Source organism: Leptonychotes weddellii, chromosome 12, assembly GCF_054177405.1.
Source record: "Leptonychotes weddellii isolate Sample4059 chromosome 12, ASM5417740v2, whole genome shotgun sequence".
NCBI classification, from domain to species: domain Eukaryota; kingdom Metazoa; phylum Chordata; class Mammalia; order Carnivora; family Phocidae; genus Leptonychotes; species Leptonychotes weddellii.
Window position 1 is genome coordinate 10961103 of NC_138380.1, and position 23973 is coordinate 10985075.

Here is a 23973-nt window from a genome sequence, read left to right on the forward strand (position 1 = left end):
AAATGATGATAAGTCAGGAATTTTCCCTTCTCCTCCATGCTGTCCACTGTTGGCACACGGAACACAGAGAGCTTCCTGAAGTGCTCTGCAGGAAAAGCTATCATTTGGAAGGGAGGTGGCCAGGAACTGCCCTAGCACTGGACCGGTAAATACCACCGGGACTTTTCACTGGTCACAAACCTGTATCACAGGGTCGTTAGTGAAGTTTGGCGTTATCACCATGCTGCTCACTGAGATGCTGACACTGGAAATGGGAACACTGCCCACTCCCCAGATCTCAACGTAGCCCAGTTTCAGTGGGTTTGAATCAGTGATGTATTTGTTGAAAATTATATGACTCTGCATCATGTTCTATCAATTGGAAATAAAAAGAAACCAGGGGGAGGGGAAACATAAACAAAATCCATTTAAATTTTCCCAAACTTTTTAGACACAAATGCAGATCATGAAGTAAGACAATATGAGAGTCACCATCTTGTGCCCTTGAATAATGCAGACCATGATTTCATCCCTCTATCTCCTGCTTCCAACTATCATCCAATTTTGCATTGGCTAAGCACCGGCAGTGTCTCTAGACTCACCCTGAACTCTAAGGAGACAAAGAGTCTCAGGTATCAGGAACCTTCTGTTCTACATGTAGAGATGTCACTGTGCAGACCATTCCAAGGCAACACAGGAACAAGGGCTAGATAACATAAAAACAATCTGTCTGTCTGCACCTTGGTGAACTGGAAGAAATTACTGATGAAATATAAATTGGTTTAATCACAGAAAACTTCCAGAGAGCATACTAAATTTCCTTCTGAAGTCTATAGGAAGGGAAGGATGCAAATTAACAAGAAGGGCAGGGAAGGGATTCTCGGCGGTACTTTATGCCCTTACGATATCCAGCATCTAACTAAGCCAACAGAACTCTGTTCTCCCTTCATAGTATCAGTCACACTCACCTGGTTGGCAGAAAAGTTGGCCAGGTAATAGAGTCCTTTTCCATAAGTATCTGCAAACAAGCAACAAGGTAAGCGTGATCTGGAGCTGTGTTCTGAAATTCCAGTTGCTTACTTGTTGAGAAAGTAGGGGTGATTTTTATTTTTCATTTCACTTTTCTTCTTTACAGAGTTTTGTGAGATCAGTCAGACTTTGCCCCCAAACTCCATTTACACAAATGTTTGAAATGGGTGTGTACAGATGCATCTGTCTAACAGAGTCACCTCATAGAATGCATTTTCCTGACACCACTCTTAATCCGCTTCTCTTTCTCATGGTCTACCATTCCCAACATCTTCCTAGTCACCTCAGAACTTCTAGATTCCTACTGCTAGAGGCACACATATGTGTGCAAATGTGCATGTACACCCAAATCACAAACATCAACACTGGTGTCTTGGTCAGCTTATTTTGAGAGGTATGAGGCACCTTTTTTAAAGGCAGTCTCCAGAGACCAAGGAAAACCACAGAAAAGATTTCTTTGTCCTTTATCCTTAATGTCTAGCATAGGCATCCCCACCCTACCTCCTACCTTTGGGGCTTGCTCACTCTTCCCCATATTCTATCTCTTTCTAATTTGCTTACCACTCAATCAGAGGGCACTGGCTATCCTCTAGAGCTGTGCTGGCCAAGATAGCAGCCACTAGCAATATGTATCTATTTAAATTACAATTAATTACAATTAAAAATTCAGTTTCTCAGATGTACTTGTCACATTTCAAATATGCAATAGTCACATAGGCCAATGGCTACCATATTGGGCAACACAGATATAGTCTATTTCCAACACTGCACTGGACAGCATCAGCTTAGACATAGCTAATGGAATGTAAGCCTTCCTCCCAAGAGTTTACCAGTTCCTGTAAACTCCTAGTGGAAAATCCCCTCAAATAAATAGCACAGATGACAGAGGCATTGCCTTTCTTATTGGGACAGTAAACCATGTGATTAGAGAATGTGCCCTTGAACATAAAGCATATAGAAGTATATCTCAGGTGGCTACTAAGAAACTTTCCCATTGGCTTCTGTGCTGCTGTCTCACACAGTGAATTAGTATAGTTGGGTAATGGTGAGAGATTCAGAGCTACGTTTCATTTGCATGAGGCATAAGGATCATATACAATAGGTATTGTGCACTTGAAATAACAAATGGCTATGTTTAAGAATGCAGAACTGTTTTAATGTGGAAAAGATAAAAAGCAGGCCTGTCTCTTAGTCAGTGGTATTGACACGAATCCAGGGCAACCCTACTCACCAATGCTTTGCCCATCATCCCAGAAGAGCCAGCCATTAGCAGTCCCCTCATCATCCAAGGCAACCTTGAAGCCTATGAATTTCTGACGGCTGCAATGAGGTAGGAAAGATCAATTAGCTAAAAACAAAACCACTACCACAAACCAAGGGTTTTCATAGAAACATAATGGAAGTGCTTCATGGTATAAAGACTGGGTACTAGGATTCAAGAGACTTGTGATCTAGTTCTAGTTCTGATTTCAGGTCAGGAATGAATGAATGAATGGATGAATGAATGAATTAGGAGAATTTTCCTTTAAGGCTCTGCAGGTCTATAAGTGCTCTAAAAGTATTATAAGAAACTACAAGCAAACTCACTGGTTCTGTGAGAAAAATCCTGATGTGATCTTTCTTTTTTCATGACCTAATTTCCTAAGCACGTGTAGAGTGAGCTTTGTTTACAAATGTCCAAAGTTCTTCAGTTTTTAACTGAATTTTTTTAATCAAGTGAGTATGGCTCTAAGAATTTTAGTTGGACGTCAGACAGACATGGATTTTAGCCCCTGCTCAACTACTTACGACCACTTGAAGACTCTTTGCTTGTCTGTGAAATGGGGATAATCATATTTACATCACAGAGTTTATTTTTCCCTTTTGTTAAGAAAAATAAATAATTTCCAAATAGAAACCTCCATATTAGTATAGTTCTAGGCACACAGCAAGCATTCACTTGATGTTAGCTATTATTAATTATTATATAGACTTAGGTCTAGAATTCTAAAGTCCTGTATGTGAGGAATCTCAGCCTCAAGCATCAATTGCAATGCAGCTTACACAATTTTTCAGCAATGGTTTTCTTAGCAGAGTCAATTAAGATCCAGAGAGTCTTCTAAAACTAGTATGAATTGAGTTGCTCCTTGTTTGACTTCCATTTCAAGTGTGATCAATTAGACCTATCATCTCACCCACTTAAATCTAAAATCTGTTAATAACTATTCAAAGAGCGCAAAGTCTGAAAAAGTTTAAAACACAAACAAGCCAACAAACAAAAATCTGTAGTAAAATTCCTTTGGGGTCTGAGGGCTCTGCTTACAAATTGGCAGGCTTCATCAGGATCTGAGCTAACTGGCAGGTAAAGGAGAAGCCTTGTCCCTTGTCATTCACCTTAAGTGGGTGTTCTGTGCGGGCTCTTGCCAGGGCAGGATGTAGCCCCCACGGACATGAAGATTAATGTGGTCAAGAGGGGCCGCCAAGGACCTCCACTCTCCCCTTGCTCCAATGTCCACACCCTGTGGGCCAGAAGAAGGTAAGACAGGATGAGAACACACCTCACTGAACAACGCATTTACTAGACACCTTGTCCACTCTTCTGGACTTGGTGCCCGTCCATGACCCCTCAGCACACAGCTGTTATTACACGTCTCCACGCTCACTCAGCTACTGTGTGGACTCTCACGATGCTGCTACAACATCATGTCAGCACCCCTTGTCTTCTGGGGTTTCTACTGTACATACTACATGAGATCGTAGTGTGGCTCTCAGCCTACCCTCATTCTACATCCTGTTTCTGTGTCAGAGAGCAGTGCTGCAGGAGGTTGAGCAAGCCTTTTCTTTATTCCTTGTTGCCTCGTGATACATACCCTGAAATGGCATTTCTAGACCTTCTCTCACTTTGTCTCTGCTCCGTCTCCTTTCACTGCCCCCATTCCCCACTCCCACCAACTTCACTAAAGCCTTGACTCCTACTTGACAGAAAGAATTAAAATGAGCTGACTTACTTTACAAATCCTTACCTTTAACTCACTACAACTTCCTTTATGTTTAACATCTTTCTCTTGCCTCCTGTGTGACAGTTTCTAAGAAACCAGCCTTCCACATTTCTTCAACCCAAGGCAGGGCTTCCCAGCTCCAGCAGTGTGGACATTTGGGACCAGATAATTCTTTGTCATGGGGGCTGTCCTGTGTTTTGGGGATGCTCACCCTTGCCTATCCCCTAGATGCCAGTAGCACCTCCCCCGGCCTTGCCCACCACATGTGACAACCAAAAAGTCTCCAGACATTGCCAAATGTCTCCTGGTAGGCTAAATTCACCCATTTGATAATCGCTACTTTAAAGGGAAGGAGGAAAGCTACCATAACATTCCTCTACTTTGGTCCCTTATGTTCATCTTGGCCACAGTCTTCCTGTATGAACCGTAGGGGTGGGTGGTCAGAAGGAAGCCCAGTGACTGTTGCCACACTCCCTGGGGTGGACTCTGCTTCATGGGCCTGCCTCAGGACTCCAAAGTCGAGTGAACTCCAAAAACCGGTAAACGAACGCCAACGAGATCAAGAAGTGAGTATTACTGCCCCCCAGAGACTCTCTCATTCTCTCTCATAATAATCACCACACTGAAGGCAGCTACGATTCTGCCGTCTATCACTTTTGCCTGCTTTTGAACTTACACGTCATACATGTTTTAACTCTGTTGTTTCAGGCTACTTGCACTCAATATTATGTTTGTGATGTTCATCATTTTTACTTGTGTAGCAATAGTTCAGTACTTACATTAATCTATAATATTAGTTTTAAAAAATAGAATACAATCTACTTATCTACTTTACTGTTGATGGACTGTCAGTGGGACTGGGTGCTGATCAAACCTTTTTGGAAAGCAATCTGGCTAATATCTGTCAAATGTTTAAATCCAAGAAATTCTACCAACAAAAGCTTATACAGAGATAAACATAAAATGGTGTTTCCTGCAGCCTTGTACCATGACATATAAAAAGAAAACAGGCAAACCTAAATCTTAAATGTCCATCATAGAAGTGGTTTGCTAAATAATTCTATACAATGGAATATAATACAGTTGCTAAAAAAAAAAAAAAAAAAATGGGAAGAGCTTCAAGTTCAAAGAGTTCAAGTTCAAAGTTCTTTGATATACAAAGATCTTCAAGATATATTATTAAGTGAATTAACCAAGGAGCCTAATAGTATGTACAGCAAGATACTATTTGTGTAAATAAAAAAGAATACACATATGCTAATCTATGCACAAATTTTTATCAGCACAAGTATATAACAGACTGCTAACAGGGACTGAGAGATAGGCAACATGGTGAATTTTACTTTCCTTTCCATTTTCCAATGCTTGTCCTTCTGGATTTTTACCAGAGGAGATAGCTCTACTTTTCTAATGTATTTTTGACACATTATATATCTTTCATGGTACCTTTCCAATCTTATAGTCCCCCTGGTGTCTTCCATCCTTTAACCAGTACATCTGTATCTCTTCTTCTTCTAAATTTTGACACCATGTTTTAATATTCCACAGTATTCCTTATACTGAATAATGAAATTGTTCCTTTTCACATGATCAGATGGTAGACTAGGTCTCATGCTGTATGTATATCCTCTAGAACTAGAATCGGCAAACTTTATCTAAAAAGGACCAGATAGTAAATATTTTAGGCTTTGCAGGCCAGATGGCCTCTGGTGAAACTACTCCACTCTGCTGTTGTATTGTGAGCACGTTGTTGTTAACAATAAGTAAACAAATGCTCATGACTGTGTTCCAATAAAACTTTATTTATAAAAAACATATGAATCCGATGTGGCTGTGGGTGATAGTTTGACAACCTCTGTTCTTGTACAAAAATAGGTACCCAAACATGTGAAAATTAATCAAGGAGTCACTACTCCACTAATCCCAACCACGGAATCTTCATTTCAATTTAACAGCAAGACTTAATTGTTTTCTAAATGGCTTGCTCCATCAACTTGAGGCTTCCTACGTGATTTTTTTTTCCTTCCTTCCTCAACCAAAGCTCTTCTGTTTAAAAACCATGTATAAAATCAGCAATCTTCAGGACACTTTTCTTTACAAGCCCTCTCGCTTCCCTTTCTTTCATGTAGTGCACACAATTACGTACATAAGCATTAGTGTTCACGACATGCAGATATCAGCTCCAGGTTCGATGGCGAACTCTATGGGGAAACTGTTGCAGTATTCCAACACCCGGAGTTCAGAAAGGTAGCCTGCACCTGGGCCAGGATGGGACAAGAGTGAGACAAGTGAGGTGCCCAGGGGGCATAGTTTAAGGCAGTGCTCGCTCTCAGGGTCATGCATAAATGCCAGCTCAGGCCCAGGAAGGAGTACCTCTTTAAACTGCATGCCCAGGCACCTCACTTACTGCACCCTAGTGCTGGCCCTGCTCCAGGGAATCTCAGTGTACTCAGAATCATTGACTGGGAGTGAATGGAGCAGTCAACATGCAAATTCAGGAACAAGGCTAGGTAACTTAAAAACAGTTGGCTGCCCCCTCCTGGAAAGCTCTGGTTGGGAAGCACATAGCAGAGTTTTAACGAGAGCCTCCAGAGGACAGATCCAGCCCAGCAAAAATAAAAGGGGTGGCGGGATGGAAAGAAGAAGGTGCCAGGGAAGGACTCAGGGCTCCCTTAGACAGAGGAGGAACAAGATTTCCATTGTCCCTGTCTGGTTTTCACCTAATCCCATCGCAAACCCACTGACTGAAAGGGCCAGAGTATGCTCTGCTTCTTGTCCTCCTTTTCCTGTATTTCGAGTCCTCTGCTTTGCTCTCCTCAGAAAAGTTGGAAGAGTAGGTTTGGTTATAGGGAGAGGAAACACCTCCTTTGATTCTTCCTCAAGAATCAAAGCCTGACTTGTGTCCCTATAAGAGTACATGGCCTTGAGGTTGCTTTGAAAGGCCCTGTTTTTCCAGCTGAGTCTCTGGGGCTCAGACTAGACTCGAATGTTCTAGGACAGACAATGATGATTCGTCTTGCATTTCGAAATGCACTTGTGTTGCTCTGGCACACAAGGGTTGGGTCTCATACCTCCGAGTGCATTTTACACACCGCCTAAGACCAGGCTTACCTCAGGAGATTACATTTAACATCTCCTCCTGGAGCATCTGTGCTATAAAAGGAGATATTTAATAAAAAGACAGAGGGGAAAGGCCCCTCTACATATGAACTTACAGTCTCGTGAGGGATGATATGAACAAAAACTCTAGTTTACTATACAATTTCAAGTGTTTACTGGTGTTGCCATTATATGCCATTGTGAAAGATAAAAACTAACACATACGTAACACTCACAAAATACGTTATTTTATAACAATTCTGTGAGGGAAGTGCTCTTATCCTACTTAGAGGTGAATAAACTTAAGGCTATAAGGTTGAAATGACTTGTCTAAGATCACACATCAAATGAGTCACAGTGCCAGAACCTGACCAGTGGGGTGTCAGATTTGGAAGCCCGTGCACACCACCATTTTCCCAAGTTGTATAAATCATCAGAAAAACTTACCGTGTAGTAATCATACCAGCGGGCTCTAGGGAAATACGCAGTGACATTTCTGGCATTCTAAAATTAAACACAAACAAGGCTTGGGAGGTAGGCTCGTCTATCCAGGGCAGTGTAACCAATTTGTACAGTAAAAGAGCCAAAACAGTAGTATCGGCCTTGGACCCACATGCTCATCTTTTTAGAGGCCAGCAATGTTAGGGAAGCCTTTCTTCCCTACCCTTTTGGCAAATGGAAGATTCGCCTACCCAAAAGTAACAGTTTCCCTAAAGCCCTTTGGGATCAGGACTTTGGGGGAAAAAAAATCATCATTTGCTTATAGACTCACGCCCTCTCTAAAGAGACAGACTCAGGTTGGGTCTGGAGCAGAGGAAAAGTTTGCAGATTTTATGGCGCCAGTACCTCAGGGATTATGATTAGTGCAGTAAGTTTTGGAGAGGATGCAATTAGCTGGTATTTTAATCAGAAGCCTATACATCAACAGAAAGAGTGAAGAAATGGATTTTCCTGCATGAGAACATATTATAGAAGGAGGGGAAGTGCTAGCCAGAAACAAGATTATACACATTGGTATAAACAATCCTGTAAAATTTGTTTCTGACCCATACTCCTTATTTTAGTTAATAAAGAAATTATTCTATCTTGAAATATAAGGTTCTTTCCTTCTTGATTATCCTACGAATCAGAATTTGTTATGCTGATTTTAAAGATGAGGGAGCAGAGGACCAGAGCACCTAAGTGACAGACTTCAGCTCAGAGGGAGAGGAAGAGACAGAAGTAGAGTAAGAGATCACATCCCAGGATCCCCAGCAGACCAGGCCTCTTCTGCTACCTCTAGGGCCCGGGCCTCATAGCTCTAATTCTCTCTTCATCAGAGGCCTCCATACTCACAGGCTCCAGGACAGGGCTGACCAGGAAGGCTGGGCCCAGCAGAAACTGGCCGTCTACATCCCAGGTCACCCGGTCTGACAAAAATCTGTAAAGAGAAACCAAGGTACCACAATCAGGACCCCAACAGGGCCTAAGGCCCAGACCCTGAAAAAACTCCTCAAGTTCAGACCGAAGTCAGAAATCCAGCTGCATACTAGGCCTTCCTTTAACTCTTTCCCTAGGTCTCCTTTAATCAGATACATACTTCCTTTCTGTCTGTCATGTTCTTCAAACCCCAGAAATGGTTGGATTTAGAGATGTTCTCACCTATACATATCTTCATGTTTCTTAACCATGGCATGTTTTAAATGCGAGAATGGCCTTCAGCCCTCATCTCCATCCCTCACATCTGGCCTCGTTTTGTGACCTGAGCTGCTACAAAAGATCAGCAGCTCTTCATATGCCCAATTTAGGAAGAAAGTATTCCGTGCTATATTGTAATCACTTTGAATTTTTTTCATTCAGTAGCCTTTTATCGAGGACCTAGGACATGACTGATGCTGTGCTAAAAGGAGTTATAACATACGGTCTGTGCCCAGAAAGCTTCTGGCAAAGGGCAATCATGTCTTTAATTTAATTTGTAAGTACTTTTTTTTTTTCAAAAGCCATCACACAGAACGATATTATCCCTTAGTCACTGGGATCACAGCTAGACACTCACTCATGGAAAAGAGGCCGCACGACGGTGCTGCCCTCCGTGTGGGCCATGTGCATCAGGGTGTAGAGATACGGCAACAGGGTGTATCTGGTCAGCAGCACACTTTTGGAGATATTCACAAACGCAGCATCCCAGGACACAGGGTCTTGTCTCTAAAGGAGAAAAGAAGAGTATTCAGAGCTTACCTCAGGGACCTGGAAACTTAAGGAAGTCACTGAATTCTTATTACAAACGAAGATCATGCATAGCTAAACCAGAGTTGATTATAAATGAGCCTGAGAATATTCTTAATATACTGAAAGTCACTCAAGCTTTCCCAAGATAGCTGATGAAATTTCTCCATAAGACATTCTTTTTGGGATATATTTGGTACAACACAGCCTAAACAAACAAAAGAATCTAAAGAACACTGAGGAATCTGGTTCACTGAAACATGAGAAACTTTCCATGTACCTGTTAGCCATGGGTATGTCTTCTTGGAAAAATGTCTATGTGGTTCATCTACCCATTTTTAAATCAGATTGTGGGTTTTTGCTATTGCTTTGAATGAGTGCCTTATATATTTTGGATATTAACTCCTTATCAGATAGATAGATAGATGATAGATAGATAGATAGATAGATGATTGATAGATAGATAGATAATTTGGTTTGCAAATATTTTCTCCCATTCCATAGGTTGCCTTTTCATTTTGTTAATAGTTTCTTTTTTTCATTATGTTCAATTAGCCAATTATAGTTAATTGTTTCTTTTGCTGTGCAGAAGCTTTTGAGTTTGATGTAGTCCTACTTACTTATTTTTACTTTCGTTATTTGTGCTTCTGGTGTCATATCCAAAAAAATCATTGACAAGAACAATGTCAAGGGGCTTTTCCCCTGTTTTCCTCTAAAATTTTTACAGTTTCAAGTCCTACATTTAAATGACTAATCATTTTGAGTTAATTTTTGTGAGTGGTATAAGACGGGGCTCCCATTTCATTCTTTGGCATGTGATTATCTAGTTTCCCAACAGTATTTATTGAAGAGACTCTTCTCTCCGTTGAGTATTCTTGGCTCCCTTGTCAAATGTTAGTTCTTAGTATATGCAAAGGTTTATTTCTGTGCTTTTGATTCTGTTCCATTGATCTATTTTTAGGCCACTAACATACTATTTTGATTACTATAACTTTGTAATATAGTTTGAAATCAGGAAGCATGATACCTCCAGCTTTGTTCTTCTTTCTCAGGATTGCCTTAGCTCTTTGGGGTCTTTTGTAGTTTCATATGAATTTTAGGATTGTTTTTTCTATTTCTGTGAAAAATGCTATTGGAATTTTGATATTGATTGCATTGAACCTTTAAATGGTTTGGGGATAGTATGGACATTGTAACAATGTTAATTCTAATCCATGAACATGGAATATCTTTCCATTTGTTTGTGTATTCTTCAATTTCTTTCACGTTATGTCCTATAGTTTTCATCATATAGATCTTTCACCTCCTTGGTTAAATTTATTACTAAGTATCTTATTGATTTTTGATGCTACTATGAGTGGCATTGCTTTATTTCTTTTTCAGATATCTTGCTGTCAGTGTACAGAAACACAACTTATGCCTGTATGTTGATTTTGTATTCTGCAACTTTACTGAATTGATTCAGTCTAGTAATTTTTTATGATATCTTTAGGATTTTCTATATATAAGGTCATATGAACTGTAAACAGAGACAATTTTACTTCCTTTCTGATTTAAATGCCTTTCATTTCTTTTTCTTGCCCGACTGTTCTGGTTAGGACTTCCAGTACTATGTTAAACAGGAGTACTGAGAGTGGGCACTTGTCTTACGTCTCATCTTAGAGGAAATACTTTCAAGCTTCCACCTTTGAGCATGATATTAGCTGTGGACTTGTCGCATGTGGCCTTTATAATATTGAGGTACATTCTTTCTATCCTCAATTTGTTGAGAGTTTTCATCATGGAAGGAGGCTATGTTTTGTCAATTTTTTTTCTGCACATACAAGATTATCATATGATTTTTATCTTTCATTCTATTAATGTAGTGTACCACACTTATTTATTTGTGTATGTTGAATCATCCTCACATCTGAAGTCAAATCTCATTTGATCATGGTGTATGATTTTTTTCAATGTGTTGAATTTAGTGGTAATATTTTATTGCAAATTTTTTGATCTATATTCACAATATTCACAAGGGATACTGATCTCTAGTTTCCTTGTAGGGTCCTTATTTGGCTTTAGTATCAGGGTAATACTGATCTTGTGAAATAAGCTTGGGAGTGCTCCCTCCCCTTCAACTTTTTGGAAGTGTTTAAGGACGTCTTGGTGTTGATTCTTTTCAAATTTTTGGTACAATTCACCAGGGAAAACATCTGGTCCTGGGCTTTTCTTTGTTGGGGAATTCTTGATTACTAGTTCAATCTCCTTATTCAGTATTTATCTGTTAGACTTTTCTATTTCTTCATGTTTCAGTCTTGGTAGGTTGTATGTTCCTAGGAATTTCTTCATTTCTTCTAGGTTGTCCAATTTGTTAGTTTATAATTGTAGTCTCTTGTGATCCTTTGCATTTCTGTGGTATCGGTTCTAATGTCTCCCTTTTTCATTTATACTTTTCTTTATATGAGCCTTCTCTCTTTTTTCCTTAGCAAATCTAACTAAAGGTTTGTTAATTTTGTTTATCTATTCAAAGAACCAGCTCTTAGTTTATTGATCTTTTCTGTTGTTTTTCTGGTCTCTACGTCATTTATTTCTCCTCTGATCTTTGTTATTTCCTTTCTTTTGCTTACTCTGGGCTTACTTTGTTCTTCTTTTGCTAGTTCCTTGAGGTGTAAGGTTGGGTTGTTTATTTGAGATCTTTTGTTCTTTCTCTCTTTTTTATAATGTAGGTGTTTATCACTATAAACTTCCCCTTAGAAATGCTTTCACTGCATCCCATAAGTTTTGGTATGTTGTGTTTCCATTTTTATCTGTTTCAATATTTTTTTTTTATTTTTCTCTCAATTTCATCTTTGACCCATTGGTTATTTAACTTCCACATATTTGTGAGTTTTCCAGTTTTCCTCCTATTATTGGTTTCCAGTTTCCAAAGAAGACATACAAATCGCCAAAAGCTACATGAAAAGATGCTCAACATCACTCATCATCAGGGAAATGCACATCAAAACCACAATGAGATATCACCTCACATCTATTAGAGAGCAGAACAGTGGTTATCAGGGGCTGGGAGATGGGAGAAATGGGGAAGTATCAGTCAAAGGGTACAAACTTCCAGTTACAAGATGAATATGTTCTGATAATCGAATGCACAGCATGGTGACTATAGTTAACAATACTATATTATATACTTGAAAGTTGCTAAAAGAGTAAATACTAAATGTTCTCACCACAAAAAAGGAATGGCAATTATGTGAGGTGACAGAGGTGTTAACTAATCCTGCTGTGGTAATCATTTCACAATTCATAAATGTATCAAATAAAAGAACAAGAAACATGTGGTTTGATGGTTTTGAAGATGTCACAGAGAATATAGCTCAGATCTGGAGGTTGTATTCCTAGTGACACAACACTTTTGAGCTATAAGCTAACATCCTACCCTGGTCCCAATGGTGTTGTGGTTCCTTGAAAAGGGGTAAAAGGCCCCCAGTTGCATCCAGCGAACACACATCTCATATTCAGCATCTTGAAAGAACCCACAAATATCTGCTCCTGTCTGAAACGAGGTAGAATAAAACAAACCTGTTAGTGATTTCTGAAAGATGTCACTACATGCTTGGGGATTAGAAGTGACCCAAAAGACACTTACATAAGATATGCCAAAGAGGCTGAACTCCATCATGCCTGCAACGAGAACATAGCTGTGTCAGAGGCAGCCTTGTGATCTGCCTCCTCCTCCCTCAAGAATCCTTTATCGAGGGTCCTGATCCCCTCCCCCCCAGAAGAGGCCCCTAAGGAGAAGCCCACACACCAATGATAGACTTCTTCAGCTGGTCCCAGGCAGCTGTGTTGTCGCCCAGCCAGTGGCCTCCCCAGCGGCCAGAAGAGGGGAACGTGGAGCGGGTGATGACAATGCCTCTCTGTCCCGTCACCTCCTGCACAGCTCTGGTTGGAAGGCAACAAGCAGGTGATTGGGGACAGATCAGGGGCGGAAAGGCCACAGAGCTTCTCCTCCCAGAGTTTCGGAGCCTAAGGCATGGCAACAAAATGTCTCCTGCATTATTTGGGGAAATACGGAAATCTGAGCCATAACGAAGTCCCCACTGACTGACCATACGCGATAGAGATGATAGTAACAGTTATGCCTTAACCTAGTGTTTCACAGTGCTTTACAACGAACTTTGTAATAAACCTACTGGATCACCTAAAAATAATGACTAATCACTAAGTCTTACCACTTCTTTACTAAGTACTAAGTTTTTATATTTGGGGAGAAAGAAGGTGAATTTCTTTATAAGGCCTTCCTTAAGATAACTCTTATTATTCATTAAGCTCACAAAATGGGACAGCACTAATTCAGCAGAACATCAGTTGGCTCTCCAACAAGAAAGGAAGGAAGGAAGGAAGGAAGGAAGGAAGGAAAGAAAGAAAGAAAGAAAGAAAGAAAGAAAGAAAGAAAGAAAGAAAGAAAGAAAGAAAGAAAGGGAGGGAGGGAGGAAAAAGAAAAGAAAAGAAAAGGAAGAGAAAAAGAAAAAGAAAGCCCAACAGAGATGAGTCACTTTTGAAATAAAAGAAAAAGATAGCCAGTCCTCCGCATTCCCTTTCCCTCTTGTAATTAATTATAGCATCAGCTGCACCGTGTGATCATTGCTTTTGTCTCTGTGTGTGTCTCTCCCTAGAAGGACCATGTCTTACTTAAACTTGTCTTTCTTTTTTTTTTTTTTTTTTTAAGATTTTATTTATTTATTTGTCAGAGAGAGAGAGAGAGCACAAGCAGGGGGAGTGGCAGGCAGAGGGAGAGGGAGAAGCAGGCTTCCTGCCAAGCAAGGAGCCTGACACAGGGTTTGATCCCAGGACCCTGGGATCATGACCTGAGCTGAAGGCAGAAGCTTAACCGACTGAGCCACCCAGGTGCCCCTAAATCTGTCCTAACACTGATCATGGAGCCTGGCTCCATGTTCATGTTTGTTTAATAAATAAGAATTGTGACATAGTTGTGATTAAAATCTTCTTATCCCTTGAGAGGGGGCATGAAAGGAAAAGCAGAGTTCCTTCATCAGTCACTGGCTGTCCCTGCAGGTCGGGTGGATCAGAGAAGGGAGAAGGTGACTCACTCGTAGGTGGGTCTGGCCTGGGCCCATCCATACAGGCTGTGGACGTCGTAGTGCCGCACTCGCGAGCCATCTGGCAGGACCTGCTCACTCTCCATGCACAGGGTCTTGCTGCTCAGGCCCCTGTCCCTGGACTCCAAATCTGAGGAGAAAGATCTAGTGATGTAAATGCCATGCCTGATCCTGTTATCCCTGACCTCTCTTTAAGGGATTCGACACTGGATCTTAACTAATTTGACCCGTGCATGGGTCCCTCTCTTCTCCAGGGGCATGGGAATGTGCTCGGCTCTGAGCTGCAATAGAGTCCAAAGGTGTTTTCAACATCAAGTCCCCTGCAGGGTTCTCCAGGAGAAAGCGGGGGCAAGGGGAGGAAAACACAGTTGTCAAACACCTAACTATTTGACAGGATGCAGTTTAAGCGTTTTTCTTATAAATCATTTCATGTAATTCTTATCATAACTCTATAAAAGAGATAGCATTATCTCCCTTCACAATTAAAAAAAACAGATTTGGAAATATCAAGTAATCTATTGAAGGTCACACAATTCATAGTGAGTATAATTTCTGGAGCCAAGATATGAACACAAGTATAACACCAAAGTCCATTGACTCCATGATAAGGAGAAGCTGCTACTCTCCACCCACTGACGGCACAACAAATTCCTGTGGAGGAATTCACAGAGGCCTGAAGAATTAAGAAACTTAGTTCTAGAATCCTTTGGAGACATAACCACTGTTAAGTGTTTTCAGAACAAATTTGAGAAATTCACCCAACAGGGCCAGTAACTTATACACACTCAGCTGGATAAAGTGCTTGATGTGTATTTGTCTTTGGCCCCCCTAAAACCACAACACCAGTTAAGATGTTCAGGATAAACCCTGGCTGCTGGGCTCTTGTAGGGATCACTCCTCGTAGCCATGGTTCTGCCAACAGAGGAGATCGAGGGCTCTTACATGGCATATAGGGAGGGTGGTTCAGAGTGGCATCCTTGCAGCCTGGAGGAACTGCTCCATTCACAAAACTCGCTGGCTCATTCATATCCTAGAAATGTCAAACACAGATATATCTTACTTTTTCAAATCATTACATCCTGCCAACTCAGAGACAAGGAAGTAATGAATAAATCATTCACCTTCCAGCAATCCCGTAGATACCAGCCCAGGGAGACTCATCAGATCCAGCTGAGAATTGACTAGAGAGATCAATTAAGCCCACGAGAATGACTGGCTAGAGGATTAAAAAAAAAAAAAATTCTCCCTCAAGGTATGAGGCAAGGCTCAAGTCCGAGAAATTCTCAGTAATCACGTTGGTGTTTTACAGCAGGAACTTCAGGCAAGGTATAAGATATGAGGAGTATCAGATGTTCCACTTCTGACTGGAGGAATTGCAATCAGATGTGTCCAAAGTCTTTCTTGGATGATTATTATCCCTCTTGATTAAAGGTCATCATATACAAGCTTAAAAGATAGAAACACACCCACCCACAGACACAAACCCACACACTTACAATCCACATGCCATCAAATTTCAAGCTTCTCTCTGGATTCTGTGGATTGGTGTAGAGTTCTTGCAACTCCCTCTTCCACCACGTGGTAGTTGAGTTACGGAAAAAGTCGGGAAAGGCCACATAAGCTCGGTATAGCTGTAAAAATTAAATAGAGTTTATTGGTTCCCCCCAAATTTTATTAGACAGCAAACAGACATTTCCTGAGAGCATAACTCATGCACACCCCTGTAATGCATGATGATAGATAATCCAAACAGAGCCTAAATAACGTTTGCGGCTTACTTGAAATATAATGAGTGCACAGAAGAGACATTAGCACAAGTTAGACATCTGCTTAGCATCTGGAAAGTATCCATGGACTGTCTTCCTCTTTGTATCAACATGAACGGTAGCAACCAACACCCTACACTCATTGTCTCACGCACTAGATGCTTAACTTTCAACCTCTGTCCTGCCATTTCCGAAGGTTGACTCAGAAACAAAGCAGGAGCCAGGGAGAGACTGCAGCTTGAAAGACATCAGATGGACTGTCAGCAGGATGGAAGGCAACATCCAGGCAATCGTCTCCTGTCTCATTCCCACTGGGGAAAGGAGGTGAGGGCTGAGACATCTCACTAGTGTGCATGTGTTTTCTGTAGTTTCAGAAATCACTGGAAAACTGCACTTGTGTGTCAAGTCGCTTGGGAGGAGCTAAAGAGGAAGTTTTAACACTGCCCCCTTCTCTTTGTCTTCCCCCAAATAATAAAAGCTGTGTCTTTATTTTAACTTGGATCCAAAGCTTAACTATATTATAAGGATTTTGAGAGCAAGGACCTTGTTTTATACTCTTTTGGTTGATCTTTGTACTCACCCACAGTGCTTAGCTTCACACCTGATGTGAAATAAATGCTCAGTGCATTATTGTGAATTCACACCTTGGGGCAGCAACAGCAAATATTTTTAAATTTCTATACAGCCCATGTTGCTTGTGATAGAAATTCATGGTCCTTTGTATGTCCCAGTAAATAGGTGCCTCTGTGTTCCTCAGTGCATTTTTTTTTAAAGATTTTATTTATTTATTTGACACAGAGAGAGAGAGCACAAGCAAGGGAAGAGGCAGAGGGAGAGGGAGAAACAGGCTCCCCGCTGAGCAGGGAGCCCGAAGCGGGGCTCGATCCCAGGACCCTGGGATCGTGACCTGAGCCGAAGGCAGACGTTTAACCAACTGAGCTACCCAGGCGCCCCTCCTCAGTGCATTTTAAGAGTTAAAGAGCTAAGTAATGCTAGTGGTGGGGGAGGGGAGCCTGGGGGAGGGAGGTAAGGAGGAGGGGGGACAACAGAAAGAGGACTTTGTTTAGGAAACCTCCAGTTCTTTTTTTTTTTTTTAAGATTTTATTTGAGAGCGAGAGAGAGTGAGAGAGAGAGCACAAGCAGGGTGAGGGGCAGAGGGAGAAGCAGACCCCCCGCTGAGCAGGGAGCCCGATGTGGGCCTCGATCCCAGGACCCTGAGATCATGACCTGAGCTGAAGGCAGATGCTTAACTGACTGAGCCACCCAGGTGCCCTGGAAATCTCCAGTTCTTATACTCAGTAGACAAAAGGCAAGTAGGAACCCATATGTCCAGATAAAAGGCAAAAAAGGAACACAAAGAAGAAAACAGAAACAGAACAGAATGCAGGGATCCGGCTCACAGAGAAGTGAGGGGTAGTGAACCACATCACTGAGAATCTCTTAAAAGGGAGGCACCCCGAGATGCCTTTTTGCTAGAAAATAGATGTAGAAACATGGAACCAGAAGAAGAGAACCTTTCACCAGAAACAGAGCTCTAGCTCAGGCAGGTTAGAAACATAGTGTAGAGGAGGGAGACAGGATTAGGGTAAACAGAGTCAATACCAGCCATGCCTGAATCACAACTAAATCTCATATGGGATACAAGTGAGAAATTTGACCAACTCTAATTCATTAGCCTCACTGAAAGGTACTCTGATGGCTTTTACCCATGAAATACATGCTTTGCCATTCTCCAAGGTATTGGCTCTGCCTCACTGCTGTCCGTATTCAGCTCTTGCCTCGTTACTTCTGCCCTCACTTTCCTTGGGTCTCACCTCATGATGTACCCACCTGCATGTCTGGCCATAGGATCACTTATCACAACCCACTGTGTGCGTGCTACCAAAATGCAATTCTTAGCCCCAACCCTAGACTTACTGAATTCAATCTGAGTTTCAGACTCAGCAATCTGCTTTCCACAGGCTGCCTGCTATTTGTTTGTTTGTTTGTTTGTTGTTTGTTTTATACTACCCTCAGCCAAGCCAGACCTGGATATCTGTAGCTTCATCCCCACTGGCCTTGTGAAGTGGGTCTTACTAATAAAAGTAGTCATAATTATTCCATCTACTGAGAATCTCTTATATACTATCAAATACATATCATGACTTCATTAGGGTGCCTTCATTAGAGTCTCTAAAAAGAAACACAATTGGCATCTGGGGCAGGAGAATTCTTCATGGAACATCCCCTACAATCAGAACTATAAGTGTCCCTAGTCACTCTCCACTAAATGCCATTTGGTGCTCCCCTTGTAATAATCAAAACTGCCCCACAGATTTCCAAATGCCTTCAATGGCTGATGAACTGTAGGATAGCCAACCTCTTCATTACTAAAGTGGTCCCTTTCCCAGTAGGATTTAAAAGTCATGATATTGGCATTAAAAAAAGATACATAAACCAATGACACAGAATAGAAAGTCCAGAAAGAAATCTACACATATACCATCAATTAATCTTTGGCAAGCATGTCAAGAGCACACAGTGGGAAAACAATAGTCTCCTCAATAAATGGTGCGAGGAAAACTGGATATCCACATGCAAAGGAATGAAACTGAACCCTATCTTACACCACTCACAAAAAATTTTCAATCTGAATTAAAGACTTAATTTTTTTAAACTTCTTTTTATTTATTTATTTTTTTACATAGGCCCCACACCCAGCATGGAGCACAACGTGGGGCTTGAACTCACAACCCTGAGATCAAGACCTGAGCTAAGATCAAAAGTCAGATGCTTAAATGACTGAGCCACTCAGGCGCCCCAGGACTTAATTATAAGACCAGAAACCATAAGACTTCTAGAAGAAAACAGGTGAAAAGCTCCTTGACATTGGTCTTGGCAATGATTTTGGGGGAGAATCTGACACCACAAGCATAAGCAACAAAAGCAAAAATAAACAAGTGGGACTATATAGAACTAAAAATTAGCTTCTGCACGGCAGAGGAAATAATCAATGAAATGAAAAGGCCACCTAGGGAATGGTAGAAAATACTTGCAAACAATATATCTGATAAGAGATTAACTTCCAAAATACATAAGGAACTTATTCAATAGCAAAAAAACCCAAATAAACAGATTAAAAAGTTGACAAAGGATCTGAATAGATAAATTCCTAAAGAAAACATACAGATGGCCAACAGCTACAAGAAAAGGCACTCAACATCACTAATCATCAAGGAAATACAAATCAAAACCACAATGAGATATCATCTTACACCTATTAGGATAGCTTTTACCAAAAAGACAAGAGATAACAACTGCTGGTGAGGACAGGGACAAAAGGGAACCCTTGTGCACTGTTGGTAGTAATTTAAATTTGTATAGTCACATGGTAAAAAATATGGAGGGTCCTCAAAAAATTAAAAATAGAATTACCATGTGATCTAGCAATCCCACTTCTGGAAATATATACTGAATAAAATGAAATAAATATCTAAAGAGACATGGACACTCTCATGTTCATTGCATTATTCCCAACAGCCAAGATGTGGAAATAACCTAAGCATCTGTTAGTGGGTGAATGGGTAAAGAAGATATGGCATACATACATACTATGAAATATTATTCAGCCATGAGAAAGAAGGAAATCCTGCCATTTGCAACAGCATACCTGAACTCAGAGGACATTATGCTAAATGAAAAAACTATACAGAGAAAAATAAATACTATATGATCTCACTTACATGTGGAATCTAAAAAAAAAAAAAAAAAGGTTTAACTCATAGAAACAGACAGCAGCATGGTGGTTACTGGGGGGTAAGGGAGTGGGGAAAATGAGGAGATGCTGGTCTAAGGGTATAAGCTTTTATTTTTAAGATGAATAAGTTCTGGAGATCTAATGTACAGCCTGGTGATTGTAGTTAAAAATACTGTATTATATACGTAAAAGTTGCTATGATTGTAGATCTTAAGCATTCTTACCATACACCAACAAATGGTAAATATGTGAGGTGATGAATGTGTTAATTAACCTGATTGTGGTAATCGTTTCATTATATATATATATATAAATGTATATATATATAAAATCACCACACTGTACAATTTAAATATGTACAATTTTATTTGTCAGTTATATTTCAATTGTGTTAGGGGAAAAATACTAAAAAAGAAAATGAGTGAATCAATGAATGAACGAACGAATGAACATCAAGGAGACCCTGAACTTCTCTGGCCTGGCAGACTCCCGTGTCTATGTGGTCTGCCTGGACCAGCAAACTTCAAATAGTTTCCTGTGAGAAGCAACAGAGAGAAGAGGAAGCTAGATCCTCTCCCTTGAATCCTTATCTAAGATCCATTACAAGTAAGAAGTTGTTCCATGGAGAAAGCAAGTTTTAACATAAGGCTGGAAACTGGGAGGTAAGAGCAAATTAGAGCAACCCAAGGAAGGATGGGGGATTTATTTTTATTTTTTTTTAAAGATTTATTTATTTGAGAGAGAGAGAGCACAAGCAGGAGGGGCAGAGGAAGAGAGAATCTCAAGCCAACTGCATGGTGAGCACAGAGCCAGATGCAGGGCTTGATCTCATGACACTGAGATCACGACCTGAGCCAAACCAAGAGTTAGACACTTAGCCAACTGCACCACCCAGGTTCCCCAGGATGGGGGATTTATAAGAGTGAAGATGGAGAAGCCTGTCCATGGAAAACAGATGTACAGAGACAAAGATCCCATCACTAAAGACAGTGTTTAGAGACTATGTTTAAAAGGGATACTCAAGAACCACGATAAAAACAACAACAAATACACTCATTCAGGGAAAATGGTATTTCTTGGGAGGTAAAAATTTCATGGGCCTTTGGAATCTGACAGCCTTGGATTTGAAATCAACACTTGGTCACCTAAAATCCCAGAGCAGTAATTTAAGCTCTCTAAATCCTAGTTATGCTGAGGATAATAATCCCTGCCTCCCAATTGGGAGTAAATATTACATGTAAAGTGATTGGCACACAGATGGACACACAGGACATAATCCCACAGTGTATTCCTCACGACACTCACACCCACGGCATGGGAATGTCCACTATCCTGAGTATGGCTGCCCCTCCCCAGCAGCCCTGACTTCACCCACGTCCACAGCCCTTTACCTCCACTTGAGTCTCCCAGTCTAGAGACTGGTCTGTAACGACATCAGGGAAATCAGGCCACACCTGTGGAGACAAAACTATTCAAAAGCAATGCACTAGATAATTTATCTTATATAGTACTTCCTAAGAAACTATAAACCGTAGTCGTAGGTGGTAATACTTCGATTTTGATCTAGAAAAGTGGGTCCCACAATGCTCACACATACATACATACCCTAAAAATTCCTTAACTGTGTTGACAAATATTGATGGACAAGATGAGAACCTCTGCTCTCCGAACCCAAATGGAAAAGGCCCCAAAACAACATGCACAAACACACTAATAGTCACCCACCCCAGGCTGGGGATTAGTGGATCACCATTCTGGTCATACCTTTCCCCAGACAATGTCTCCACCATTTGGCGTCTTGATGAAGACATCATCCTCCACACCCCTAGTGAATGCAGGATAGGGCTGTGTCTCGTTACCAGAAATAGCTGGGTCCTGAAATCAAAGCACAGATCAGGTGAGAAGTACAAATCCAGAGAACAACTGGACACAGAAAAAAAAGAACTCTTTAAACAGCACCAGCTTCCACCTGAACCACAGTGCTTCTGTGAATCCTGGGAAATATACCTTTCTTACCAAACCTCACATTCTCTGCTTGTAACATGGAAGGAAACACAACAGAAAGCTTTCTCCACCAAAGCCAATTCACTGTCCTCAACAAACTCCACCAATTCACAGAGGGACTAACCAGAATGAGGATGACCCGCATCCCATCAGCCTTCATGCGATTAATCAGAGCTGGAAATTCCATGAACTTGGGGCTGAGGGTGAAGTCCAGTTGCCGCTCCATGTAGTCGATATCCGAGTACTGCACGTCCTGGAGGACCACAGAAGGAAAGTGAGTGGCTCCTGCTTGTAGAAGACCAGGTTCCAGGTGAGAACAAGCCTCCACGAACCAGTGGTGAATTTCAGAGGGCTTTCTTTTGACTTTTTCTAATCTTAGGTATCAGGTATTAGATTTTGGGAAATTTTCAAATTTTCAGTCATAAAATAGAAAATAAAAACTAAATCAGCAAAAATAGGATGATAATGCCTATCTGGAAAGGCTGTTGGGAGGATAAATGAAAAGAGCAGATGAGAAAGTGCTTTGTGAAAGGCCAGTAGGAGTGACTGTGGTTACCTTGCCCAAGAGGCTGCCCCTGGGATCAGTGGTTCACTTTCAGAGAAAAAATTATAATGTAAACTCCCAGCACTAATACAACTGGATGGATGGTAAATCTATCTTTTTTAAAAAAGCACCTGGGATTGCTTTAGAATATCCAGTCCTGGAGGTTATCAGATATAGCTTTCTTATTAAAAATGAAATATTACATGCCATGGTTACCGTTAATAGGAACAATTGTAAACAATAGAAAAATAAATAGAATAAAAATAAAATATGTAAGAAGTTCATGGGATCAATTCTCTGATTCTTGGGTCCCTCTTGCCATCCAGTGAAGGACAGAATTTGTTTCCATATTTATTTCACCAGGAAACTGGTACCCAAGATCCCTATCTTCAACCTTAGCTCAAAGCTGAGGGAACACTGTACCAGCAAAGTGTTGGAACTGAGGTTATATCTGCACCTATGGTGATCTGACTAAATTAGGGCATTTTCTTTTCAATTAAGCAAAACTACTGTTTGGGCAACCTTTTATTCTTAAGATAACAAAGATGTTTTTGACCAAATGTTTTAAAGTCGTGTGGTTATAGGAACCGCCCCCGTCCAAGTCAAGCTAATCCAAATACAGAGACAACTGGTGTAGGCCATGAGGTCCCAGGGCCAATCCACCACATATGGCGAACATACGTAAGGGATCTGGGCAGCCACCATCTCATCATACAAGCTGGCAATCTCAGAGTCGTTCTGGTATCCGTAGCGACACAGCTGAAACCCCAAGGACCAGTAAGGAACCATCACTGGCCGACCAATCAGCTAGAAAATAGACAGAAAATTTAAGTCCTTAAAAAGGAGATTCTGGATTGAAATTGTCAACAAATTAATAAGAACATCTTTCCAGTGTCCCAAGTTGGATAATTAACAACTTCAAAAATGGAGAGAAACTGAGAGGATGCCGAACCACTGGGATACCTCAGAGAAAGCTTTCTGCTAGATCTTACCTCTTTGCCTAAGAATTTTGGAAAATTTGATTTTACTCTGATTCCTAGAGGCAGTCTAGCTTGCTGGTTCAGTATTCAGAATCTGGAGGCAAAAGGCCTGGCTTACCATACAGGCTCCAATCTTGCTGGCTATGCAGCCTTGTGCAGAAGTTAAAAAACCCTTGTTCATCAGTTCCTTCACTTGTACATCGGGGATACTAACAGTACTTGCTTCATTAGTGTTTTTTGTGAGGACTGAATGAGTTAATATATGTAAAATGATCAGTAACACGTAGTAAGTTATATACGTGTGTGTTGCTGCTGCCAAAGTAACTGTCGTGACCACTCTGACCACCATCACCACGAGCACCATCACTATTACAACATCACCACCACCTCCCCCACCTGCCCTACCTCCACTACCACCTCCATCACATCCACCACCACCTGTACCACCATCTCCATCATCTCCACCACAACCATCTCTACCACAACCACCTCCACCACCACCATCACCTCCACCATCACCTCTACCGTCATGTCCACCACCACCTGCACCACCA

At 41.0% G+C, this 23973-nt stretch overlaps 1 protein-coding gene across 1 annotated transcript in view; it reads right to left on the minus strand.

The window, feature by feature from the left end:
* The window catches only part of MGAM (maltase-glucoamylase), a 77795-nt gene that overhangs the window by 5136 nt on the left and 48686 nt on the right, over nucleotides 1–23973 (minus strand). Inside the window, exons 31-47 of the mRNA XM_081799969.1 lie at nucleotides 23121–23246; nucleotides 22020–22148; nucleotides 21656–21766; nucleotides 21283–21345; nucleotides 15886–16020; nucleotides 15332–15419; nucleotides 14381–14519; nucleotides 13078–13211; nucleotides 12916–12950; nucleotides 12706–12822; nucleotides 9121–9269; nucleotides 8421–8505; nucleotides 7533–7589; nucleotides 3382–3506; nucleotides 2240–2328; nucleotides 948–997; nucleotides 181–351 (exon numbers count right to left, since the gene is read on the minus strand). Coding sequence (XP_081656095.1) covers nucleotides 181–351; nucleotides 948–997; nucleotides 2240–2328; nucleotides 3382–3506; nucleotides 7533–7589; nucleotides 8421–8505; nucleotides 9121–9269; nucleotides 12706–12822; nucleotides 12916–12950; nucleotides 13078–13211; nucleotides 14381–14519; nucleotides 15332–15419; nucleotides 15886–16020; nucleotides 21283–21345; nucleotides 21656–21766; nucleotides 22020–22148; nucleotides 23121–23246 — 1803 coding nt within the window. The remainder of the gene's footprint in view (nucleotides 1–180; nucleotides 352–947; nucleotides 998–2239; nucleotides 2329–3381; nucleotides 3507–7532; nucleotides 7590–8420; nucleotides 8506–9120; nucleotides 9270–12705; nucleotides 12823–12915; nucleotides 12951–13077; nucleotides 13212–14380; nucleotides 14520–15331; nucleotides 15420–15885; nucleotides 16021–21282; nucleotides 21346–21655; nucleotides 21767–22019; nucleotides 22149–23120; nucleotides 23247–23973) is intronic.